General features: G+C 30.5%; 1 protein-coding gene across 1 annotated transcript; it reads right to left on the minus strand.

The window, feature by feature from the left end:
- Window positions 1-9,562: 9,562 nt before the first annotated feature.
- LOC146931388 (lignin-forming anionic peroxidase-like) lies at window positions 9,563-11,244 on the minus strand. Its single transcript, XM_085702890.1, has 4 exons — window positions 10,907-11,244; window positions 10,602-10,793; window positions 10,271-10,436; window positions 9,563-10,153 (listed from the first exon to the last, which is right to left on the minus strand). The coding sequence occupies exons 1-4, from the start codon at window positions 11,111-11,113 to the stop codon at window positions 9,756-9,758; spliced, it is 963 nt and encodes a 320-aa protein (XP_085559016.1). The 5' UTR covers window positions 11,114-11,244; the 3' UTR covers window positions 9,563-9,755.
- Window positions 11,245-11,981: the final 737 nt, after the last annotated feature.

Here is an 11,981-nt window from a genome sequence, read left to right on the forward strand (position 1 = left end):
ATAAATCATATAAAGTACATTCAACAACTTAAACATCATTAACATATCTTATACTCCATTAACTAGCATCATTAATCTCCTACATTAGTTATACACTTCATCTTGAATCATCTTAATTATAGATGTAAACATCATCATATAACATCAATTACTAATTCATAAACATCAGCATACATCATCAAATATTAATTACAAACATCAACACATATATTATTCACAAACATCAACACATATAATGATCATAAGCATCAACATCTAACACCAAATATAATCATATGCATCATCATGTATTTCTCATAAGTATCATTATCAAAGCATATCATTTATCGAAAACAACTTCATAATTAAGTTCATAATCAACTTCTTAAACAAACATCATCATTAAATCATCATCAAATATAAGTTATGACGACTCTACAATGCAACGACATCTTCAACAACAACTTAGACAACTTCAACAACAACTTAGACAACTTCAATATGCATGTGGTACCACCAGGGCATTAAGCCCCCTTCGCTAAGGTCATATTTGGACCTGTCGGGCATTAAGCCCCCATCGCTAAGGTCATAAAGAACCTGTCGGGCATTAAGCCCCCATCACTGACTATACAACGACACAATCTTCCTACAACTTGGACAACAACGTGAACATCTTATACAATTCCATTAAAATGGACAACTTCTTAAATCATGACAACTTAGACCGACTTATACATCTTCACTAAGATTCAGCAGCAACAAACAGCGACAATTGTAGCATATAACAGTGCTAGAATATCATATCATCAATAAGCAATGAATCATATCAACTTAACATCATAGAACATCATAATATTATGTATCATACAATACTCACATAATGTATTCCAACATATCAACAACAATAACCACATATACATTAATCAATTACATTCATATCAAAGTCCAAAACATTCTTCAAAAGCAAATCAAGTTTGATCAATGAGACATAAGCCAAATACTCATAAAACACCTCAACTAAATCCCTAATACTTAAGTTGAAGTTGGGAAACCAACCATAAGTTTTTGGACTAACTTGGGATTAGTTATGCTAAGTTTTCTTAAAGTTTTCTGAAGACCCACTTGGACTATTTTCATCAAAACTCAAAATCTACACATAATTTCCTAGTCACTCCAAAGCCATTAGAAAGCTAACTTAATTCTCTACAACTTTCATGTTTACACCGAAAGCTAATTCAAAACAGAAACGGGTGAAAAAGCACAAAAAACGCAGAAACCGAAGTTCTGTCAGCACGAAGAAAACAGAACGTTAGCACGGCCCGTGCCATGCACGGCACGGCCGTGCTCGATTGACAGCACAACTTTTTCTTCGTTTTTTTTTCCGTTTTCACCATTTCGCTCAAAAAAACCTAACCGTTACTCCGAATCCAATTCCGTTTTCGCCTATGCGTTCTATTCGACAAATCCTATCATATTTTACTAAAAAATCATATTTTTAAATCTCCAAAACAACTTATCCTAGAATCACTTATTTCTCAAAAACACTTAAAATCACTTTTTCTCAGAATCTCAACTTTTCATCCATTCTCATGTTTCTAACCATTAAACTACTTCTAATAACATTCCTATAGGATATCTAAGGTTTGTTCATGATTCTCTCATCAATTCTACGGTTCTTCATCTTCTAATCATCAAAATCGCTCATAAACCCTAATTCTTAAACTCACCGACTTCTCATCTAATCATATGTTTTAAACCTCAAAACTATTCCAATAATCATTCTACGGATTATCTAATGACTGTTCACAGTTTCTACATCAATCTAACAATTTTCATCCATTAATCCTCAATTCTTCACTCAAAACCCTAATCCTTTTAATCTCACAAACTCTCCCCAACTTTGTTAGATGTAATCTAATGATTTACAATTTAATATTAAAGCAAGATAGTCTCACCCTTACCTTAATTTTGCAGAAATCGCAGCTCTCTCTTCTTCTCTTGGCTTTTCTCCTCTTTTCTCCAAAACTTGAACGTACGTTGTCAACTATTCTCTCAACCTAGCTTCCTCTATTTATAACCTTTCTATTCTTTCTAAATCTATTTGGGCCCAACAACTTAATCTCCTTTCTATTCTAACCCCGAATTCTGCTTACACTAATAATTCTCATATTCTAATAAATAATAGAAATATGTCACGTAATAAAATACTAACACCTCTTATAAGTAATTAAATCACATAAATAAATTCTAACTTAATAAAAATAATTAAATAAAAGGGAGGGCGTTACAGGAAGGGTGGTTGGGGGCATGAGGTAGGCGATGAACAGTGAATCAATCTCCAGAGCAGATATCAAGTCTCATGTCCCCACATCAAATGTTCTTTTGAAAATTTAATTTTCACTTTTTTTCTTCAAAATTTTAAATTTTAACAGTTTTTTTTGAATTTTTTTATGATTTTTAAATTTTTTTTCAGATTTTTTTTAATTTAAAAAAAGAATTTTCAGAATTTTGAATATTTTTTTAATTATATGGCATGCCACGTCAGGCCACGTGGCAAAAGTTGCACAATCAGCAACTGCCACGTGGCCAAAACCATGCCAACTCATAACTGAAGTGGGGCCAGGGACCTTTTTAAAACAATTTTTTTTTGCAGGGATGTTTTTAATTGTTTTTTTTACATGGACGAAAATCAAAACGCGCCCAAATTACAGGGACAAATTGCATATTTAAGCCAAAATATAAATACAAATATCATCTTTGCACATCAAAATATGACATATCATTCTAAAAAAAATTGGAAAGGGAATTTTTTTTTATTAATTAAAATTACACTAGTTACTATTTTACAACCATCTACAAGAGATTGTCACAAAAAAAATCTACGAGAAAGTTCAAACTCTGTATTTTAAATTTACAAAACTAAATTTTTACTACTTTCCTATCACCTTAATTGTTTTTTTCTATTTTGACAATAAGCACTTCAAGTGTATTACTTAATCAGAATATGACATTATTTAATCAAGTAATTGAATAAATGATTAATGAATATTAGGCAAAGTCAAATTGACCTTATGGATGACTAGATTCCTTTCTTTTTTATTCTGCAAATTAGAGGATTAAGAACAAAAAATATTACTATATATACCAATGTCTTCTTGTAAACTATTTTCAGTTTATCCTTTTGAATTTATTTGTTTTAATTGATTATGGATAGATAAATTAAAACAAGGTGTCAGGTTAGTGTAAGGGTTTTTGAGGGGTCATAGAGGGAGTAGGGGTGAGTAAGGGGACGTGGTTTGAAGAAGGGTTGACGAGAAAAGTTGATAACGGGAACATCATCTCTTTCTAGAATGATTCTTGGCTAGGAGGACCTTGGGATTCTAGATTCAGTCGCCTCTTTGATCTTTATGTCGATAGAAGTATTTTAGTAGCATATATGTTGAGGTTAGATTGGGGAGTTGAAGGCCAGGGGTGGATCTGGAGGTGGAGGAGGAGACTCTTTGTTTGAGAAGAGGAGCAAGTTTTGTAGTGTTTTTCTTTGCTGGATTTTTTTTTTGTTTCGAAATAATATGACAAATAAATGGATTTGGAAACGTGATCCACATGAAGGCTATTCAGTTGAAGGTGTTTACCATACTGTGAATCAAAATAAGCAGCAAGACCATGCCCAATTTACGGAGTTAATTTGGAACAAAGCAATGCCTTTAAAGTGTCTCTTCTTGCGTGGAGAACTTTACATAAGAGGATTCCGACCAAAGACAATTTGGCTTGTCGTGTGGTTGTTCATTCAGGATCTTTGTTGTGTTCTGGTGGTTGTGGGAAAGAAGAATCTTCGATTGCGACTTCTTAGGAAGCATTAGGACTTTTGCACTACATTGGTTGGGGATTTCTTCTGTTCTCTCGGTTGATGTTTGCATGCATGAAATTTGGTGGTTCTCATCTGTTCATGAATGATATTCATCATTGTTTTCAGATGTTCCGGTTGTCTTGTCTTTGAGTCATTTGGAAGGAGAGAAACTCACATATCTTTTCCAACAAAGAATTGTCTCTTAATCATGTTCTTGATAAGATTAAGCTTCATTCTTGGCGGTGGTTGAAAGCACAAAACCCAATTTATCTTCTGGATTTTAGCTCTTGGTGGTCTAACTCGACCGATTGTAATTTGTATGGGTTATTCCATATCTTAGAGTCGTTTTGTTGGCTTGCTATTTTTTGTTTATTCGGTTGTCTGGATTTTGACTTTGCCGAGTCTAGTTTAGGAACACCTTGTACTTGAATGGTTCTCACCATTTTTTAATAGATTTCAGTTGGCTTCTTAAAGAAATTGATTATGGATATATTTGTCAGAAATTTTGATTCAGGCAGACTTGTAAAATCCAACCCACATTAGACCAATGTAAAATAAGATAAAGGCCCATGATTTTGGCCGAGATGGTCTTAACCTAGGCCAAGAGAATTTCTTTCCCATCCTTAAAATTTCTCAATAGACTAGTCAAACGGTGGGAGTCATACGAAGATGAGCAGCCGAAACTTCAATGAATTACAATCCTTGTACTAAGCTTTGCTTGTAGCTCATCCAGATGTGAAAGAAATTGGAGTGCGTTTGAGATGATAAGTTTCTTTCAAATTTAAGTTGCGAAAATAGTCTACCAAATTGCTATATACTAATGTAGTTTGTGTTTATTAGGAATAAATAGGCTGAAGCAAAAAACCATGAATGATGTTGTGTTTGTGACGACTAATTCTAAATTGGCAAAGAAGAAGAAAACTAGAAAGATGGTAGAATATAGCCTTGATGACATTGAATCCGATGATGAGTGGATTGTGAACAATGATGAACGTTCATTTGAAAATGAAATTTGGGATTTAACAATAGAAGTTGAAGATTTGGAGGGATCAGAAACCCAAAATAATGGAGATAATGGAGCTGCAACTGCTTCTGCAGAAAATGACTTGGAGGGATCAAAAACCCAAAATAATATGGAGATAATTAAACTTTTTTTTTTAATTTTTTTTTTTTATCTTGAGTCAAATTTTATTATTGAATATAAACTGATGTACCATCGACATGGATCACTTGCGTATTTTGAACCCAAGTTTAAGGCTTAGTTAACTTTGATTAATATTATCGAGTTCATGGACAGATTTAGATTTAGAAGGAAGACCAACATAGACCACGATTTCTTCAATATATTTTAAGTTTTTTATTATAATATGGTATTGTTGGTTAGAAGGCTTTTATAGTAGAAGCTTAAGTATTTAATTAAGACTAGAATATATTGAATCAAAAAGGTCCATTATACAATATCTTGTAAAAGTTTTTATTTTTTTTGAAAGAACAATATCTTGTAAAGTTGATAAATATAAGGGTTAATTATGTTTCTAGTCCCTATAAAATAGCGACCTTGTAAGTTTAGTCCTTACTTAATTTTAATAGCATTTTTAGTCCCTATAAAAAAAATTTACTTATAATTTTAGTCCATGCTAAAACAAAGTTTGATTAATTATCCTTAAACTCTTAAATTTTTGAACGATTTTTTTGAGACAAGATTAGAACACTATGAAAGGTTCGTTTACTAAAATTTAGAATTTTCAGACATGAAATGAATTAAATATGAATTTTTTAAAACGACAAAAGTTAAAGATAAAAAGTAATAAAATCTGGATGTAGAAATCAAATTTTGTGATAATTTTTTGCGGAGGAACTTTTAGTAATGTTCTAAACATGTCTGCAAAAAATTGTTCAAAAATTTAAGAGTTTAAGCATAAATTAAACAAATTTGAATTGAGTAGGGACTAATACTCAGGGCAAAAAAACAAAATTAGGGACTAAAAATGCTATTAAAATTAAGTAAGGACTAAACTTACAAGGTCGCTATTTTATAGGGACTAGAAACATAATTAACCCTAAATATAAATATGGAGATTTTACACTACTAGAAAAAGCAAAATTAGGGAGGGAAATTAGTAACGGAAAAATAAAATCTCTTACAAATTCCTTGGTCGCAAAATTTAGCGATGGAATTAGAGAGAGATTTCATGTTTTCCATCTCTAAAATTCCCTTACTAATTTTTGCTTTTTTAGTAGTGTTAAAATACAATATCATACTAATAAAAAAATGTATAAAACAAGCATGAAGATTAATTTATTGGAAGAAAATGTTATTTGTGTTTATATTTATTTGACAATATTAACCTTTGATTTATCTTACAGCTTCTTAATTTTTTTTATAACTAATGGCATTTGAAAAAAAAAATCTTTACTATATTATACTGTTAAACTTGATCCCCTTAAACTTAATTCATGACCCCGTTTCTAATAGTATCAAGTATATAAAACTACGAAAAAGATACAGCTTAATATATTTTTCACTCACAAAGTTCATTTCAAGATTTTTTTTCCCTCAGAAAAATAGCCCTTTTTCTTTTTAATAATTATAAGAGAGTAATTGCGAATAATCGCCTTTTGATAACATATTATAGTGACCAGTTCTTGGTTGACAATGCCAGTTCATCAGGACACTTATTTTTTGGTTAGATGGTTAGATAGCGATATACTACTTTTCAACATGTTTCTTTTTTGGTTTCTCTTTGAATATTTCTTAATAAACAACTACATGTGCGTTTGTGTGTGTATATTAAAAGTCAAAGTTAATCAATTAATTTTTTGAAATAGAGTCAAAATTTATTATTGAATACTAGCGTCTACCCGTGAGTCATCTTTTTATTGCACTAATATGTATAAATTACGAATAATAGTTTTTAGAAAATTTTGTTTTTGATTCAAATTATTGGTATATAAATTTTGCACTTTCATATTGTTACAAACTATCATTATCTTGTTCAAAAAAATAAACCACACTTATCTTTTTTAATGACACCAACAATATAACAACTATAAGATAAATTCTTATCTTTTTGAATGACTTTAAAAATATATCATTTTTATGTGCATATTTGTTTAGGGGTATAATTGGAAGCGGAAAAGCCATCTCAAAATCTTGTATTCTCTTTTTATATAGTATAGAAAGACCAATACCCTCCGGTCCTATTTATAAGAGAAAGTTGAGTCAATAAAAGTTAATGTATTTGGACTGAATTTTTAACCAAATACATCAACTTTTGTTGACCCAAATTTTTCTTATAAATAAGACAGAAGAGAGTAATATATTTTTGTTATATTATTTTCTCCTCTAAATTGAACATTCCGTTAATGAAGTCATGAAATTGCCTGCGTGGAAATTTTGAGGACGATTCAATCGTTGTGTCTATGTATTGATATCCATGACAACATTCATGACTCCATGCAAACAGGATGAGAAACTCAGTTGGATTCCCAATCTTTTTACGTTCAACCTACACAAAAATTATGGGAAGTGATATCATGAATAAAAAATGATAATTACCATTATTTTTATCATTTTCAAGTAATTAAAATTAAATAAATATCACAATTTAAATACTACTATTATGTGTGTTCTATTTTATGTGAAACCCGACATTCTATTTTTTTAATTAACACGACACTGGCTCAAAGTTTTTTTTTTTTTTTCGAAATATAGCTCAAAGTTTTATTGTTACTTAGGGTGCGTTTGATTTGTTAAAAATTAAGAGACTGGACAGGACAAAAATATTTGTACCGCGTTTGATTTATTAAAACAAAAAAGGACAGCACAAAATAAATAGCCAAAGACAGTACATTAACATATCAAACACGGTATAGTACACAACTGCGTGTTCTGTGCACCATTTATCAAACACAGTAGAGTACAAAAAGTTGTCCTGTAACTTAGACACTTGTCCTGTACTGTTCCGTCCAGTATGCATCATTTTGCAAATCAAACGCACCCTTAGTGTTTAATCTTTCAACCTTTCAATTTTTTTTTCAACATTATCAAATCACATACATTTTTTGGTGGAGTATGCTATCTCCACAATTTTGTTGGACTATGAAAGTTTTAATCACTCACATATAACCTATCAGTCCCCAATCTAATATGGATCATGATAAGGTTTTTAGTGATCTCTTGCATCACATGGAATCAAAGACTTTTGTTTTGTTTTATACTCATATCTATATACTCGCATTTTTACTCATATGCTCGTTGCATTTCAATACACTAACAATTCGTAAAAGCCTAATTGTGACCTCTATTCAACGGGAAAAAAATTATAATCATGGAGAATGAAAATTTATAATTAATTCGTCCGTCGTTTAATAACTTCAAAATTTTATGGTGAAGATTCTTATGATGTTTATGGTTTTTCGGAGCAAAATTGCTATTTTTAACTTTTACGTCAAAAAATAAATTGAGACGTTTTCGAAAAGTTATGAAACTTTGCAAATCCTTTCTATGTATTTTTTATAGATGTCTCTATAAACAATCAACTTAAAATTTGTTTTTAGGTCAAAATTTTCGTTGTTTTGTTTTGAGTTTTTGACACATTAAAAATTCATAATTACTTCGTTTTTTGTCAGGAAATTTTAATTTTACGTGGATGGAAAAACACATGTTAACGTCCAAAAACGCTTGCAAAAAATCATGAAAAAAATCAACCTTTAAGTCATTTATTCTAGAATTTATGTCTACACGAAAAAATAGAATGATAAAAATATATGAAGAATCTCAAATTAGAGAGGTAGACTCTTTATTTTGGTTTTTCATAGGGTGATTTTTTTTTTCAGACTTCGCGTATATTAAAATATCAATTTGAACAATTAATGCTAAAAAAAATGTAACTTCTTTAAAAAAATTTTGAAAGATTCTTTAAAATCTTTTTGTTCAGCTCCATTTCAAAATAAATCGAATAAAAAATAGCTAGATTAAACCATTGATATAATAGATTAAACCATTGATATAAATTTTCTTTTAACAACAAAACTTACTTCAAAATAAGAAAGAAGTATATATAAGGGGTATTTTTTTCTTTTTATATAAATAACCATTTTACAAAGCACCCTCAACTCCAAAACTAAATGTGGTTATCATTTACCCAAACACTCTAATAGAGCCAATGACGGAGCCAGTAGAGACAAGGGAGGGCCATGACCTTCCTAAAGTTTCAAAATTTTCATTTTTAATAGGTATTTATACACATTTTTAACTAATGTGAAGCATTGAGCTTGTCCGATTGTGTGCGCACCTAAGTAAAAATAAACCCTATTTTCTTACTTAGATGGGGCATATTCACTTACTTGTTAATTCTTCCTTTTTTTTTTTTTTTTATCACAAAAAATTCCTTCCCTCAAACCCTAGTTTCTCTTCATCATTTTCATGCATGAGAAACCAATGAATCATCCATTGTTCCTTTTTCCACCTTTGATTTGTGAGAGTGAGATCGTTTGTAACCCAAACACAACCTTCATTCATCTCCCATAAAACAAATATCTTCTAAAACCCTAACCCTCTTCCTTTCATAGGAAATCACCATGAATCCATCCACCTTTGTTGATTCCTTGATCATGGGAATTAATCTCTCTAATGGCCAAAACTATAGCAATAGTTTGGATTCATATATAACTACAATTATGAAGTTTGACTATAGTAATAGCTATTCTAGTTTAGACGCAAGAACAAAAATATATAAAATTAAAGAATTAATTATATGAGGAAATTGAAAAAGATTAATATCGATTCACAATTGTTTGTTGCTGATCAAGAACTAAAATATATATAAAAGAATTAATTTAATAAAAAAATTGAAAACACTACACAATATACATATTGATAACAATCGACAATTGATTGATGATGATCAAGAAAGAAATTGCATAATTAGTTGACTGCACTGCAGATGCTTCTTATGATTCCAACCGATCCGGTTTTGGGTTCTATATCCCCCATCTTTATCATAGCAGCTGCAAAGTCTGATTTGAAAGTTGTAGGGTTGTTGCTGTATTCTGAAACAATAGAATCGGTAGATCCTCCACTGAATAAAACTTGATCTGATTGAAGAAGACCCTTCTTCTGAATTAAATTTTTAAAGTAATTGTTGTCAAATGAATTTGGCGTGACTAAGTCTAGGGCTGCCAACTTTTGATCGTTTGAGGTGGTACTGGAAGATGGACAGCCACGTTGGCGAGTGCTAGCGAATCCAGCATCTATGTCACTTGCATTGTTGTATATCCTCCCACGAAATGTGAAGCATTGAGCTTGTCCGATTGTGTGCGCACCTAAGTTCACATTAAATTGACCAATATTAATTTTCATGTAGGCAAATGCTTACGCAAAATTAGTCATACAAACAAATATAAAAATATTCATGTTTGAAACTAGTAATGAAATTTTACCAGATAGAGTAACCATGTCTCTGGGGGTGAGATTTTTTTTATCAAACTTAGAAATAAGAGTTGTAAGATCGTCAGTAAATAGCGGAAGGTCAGTATTGGCCAAATTTTTACTTGCTGTGGTAGAGTCTCTTCGTCCAAGTTTTACCGTCCATGATGGGCCACCCACCTACATCATATAATATATCAGAATAAGGAGATGCTTTAATTCTATATATATTAATCAAATTATATATATATATATATATATATATATATATATATATATATATATATATACACACCAATTATTATTATATTAAGCATGTAAATTCTAACCAACTTATAAACTTACCGCGAATGATGCATCACGAGCTGCTATAGCTACTATGTCTGCACAAGACACAACTCCAGGACAAACTTTCTCAACCTCAGATTTTGCTTTATCAATGATTTCATATCCTCTTACTGAGTTAACATTAGGACGTGCACTCTTTTCACTCTCGATAGTGGAACTATCATCCAACAAAATTGATGCATCACACCCCTGCAAATTTACAAAATAACATATTAGCAAATTAATTAATTATTACATGCATGCATGCAAGTGTGTGTGCATATTGAAGAAACCTAAAAATGAGTGTAGTAAATAGTAATTACCTGCACAAAACAGTCATGAAAGTGAAGACGAATGAGAGATGCAGCCATACGACGCTCCTTAGAGATTGCAGTACGAATCGAAGTTCTGATGGTGCTTAGTGCATTAGGGCAAGTACTGTCGTAAAATGTAGAAGACAATTGGGCATCACATATTGTGCCTAGCAGCACCAATGTTACAACAAAACTAGTGATCATTCTATAAGCCATTGAACGCAAATTGGAATATAGTTTTTGTTTTTTTGAACTCGACACACAAGAAAATCAATGAAAAAAGTAATAAGAGTATTGTTGTTAAAGAGAATGAAAATGTTGAAGAGATGATGATATTGGTTGATGGAGAAGAGGGTGTGAGTTCTCATCAATTTATAGTTGTGTTAATTAGAGTTAGAAGAATGTTTCATGGTCACTATTGTCCGCTGCAAGTTGCAACGCGTTATTAATTAATTAAAGCTTCAGAATCAGATTAATAAATAACCATCTCCCTTTTCAAAATTTATTATAGTGACCAGTTCTCCTTAATTTGGTTGACAATGCCAGTTCATCACGGACACTATATATTTTGGTTAGATAGCGACTATATTATATATATATATATATATATATATATATATATATATATATATATATATATATATATATATATATATATATATATACTTTTCATCATTTTCCTTTTGCCTTTTTTGTTTTTCTTTGAATATTTCTTAATAAACAACTACATGTGTGTTTGTGTGTATATTTTAAAGAGTCAAAGTGAATTAATTAATTAATTTAAATAGAGTCAAAATTTATTATTGAATACTAGCGTTCACACGGAAGTCCATCATTTTATTACGTTAATGCGTATAAATTACGGATAGGAGTTTTTTGAAAATTTTGATTTTGATTCAAATTATAAGTATAAATACTTTGCACTTTCATATTGTAACAAATTATAATTACCTTGTTCAAAAAAACAAACTACATTTATATTTCTTAATGACACTAACAATATGACAACTATAATATAAATTCTTATATATTTGAATGACATAAAAAATATACCATTTAAATAGGCATATTTGTTTAGGAGTAT

This window comes from Medicago sativa, chromosome 4 (assembly GCF_051527215.1).
Source record: "Medicago sativa cultivar Bolivia chromosome 4, Bolivia_mono, whole genome shotgun sequence".
NCBI classification, from domain to species: domain Eukaryota; kingdom Viridiplantae; phylum Streptophyta; class Magnoliopsida; order Fabales; family Fabaceae; genus Medicago; species Medicago sativa.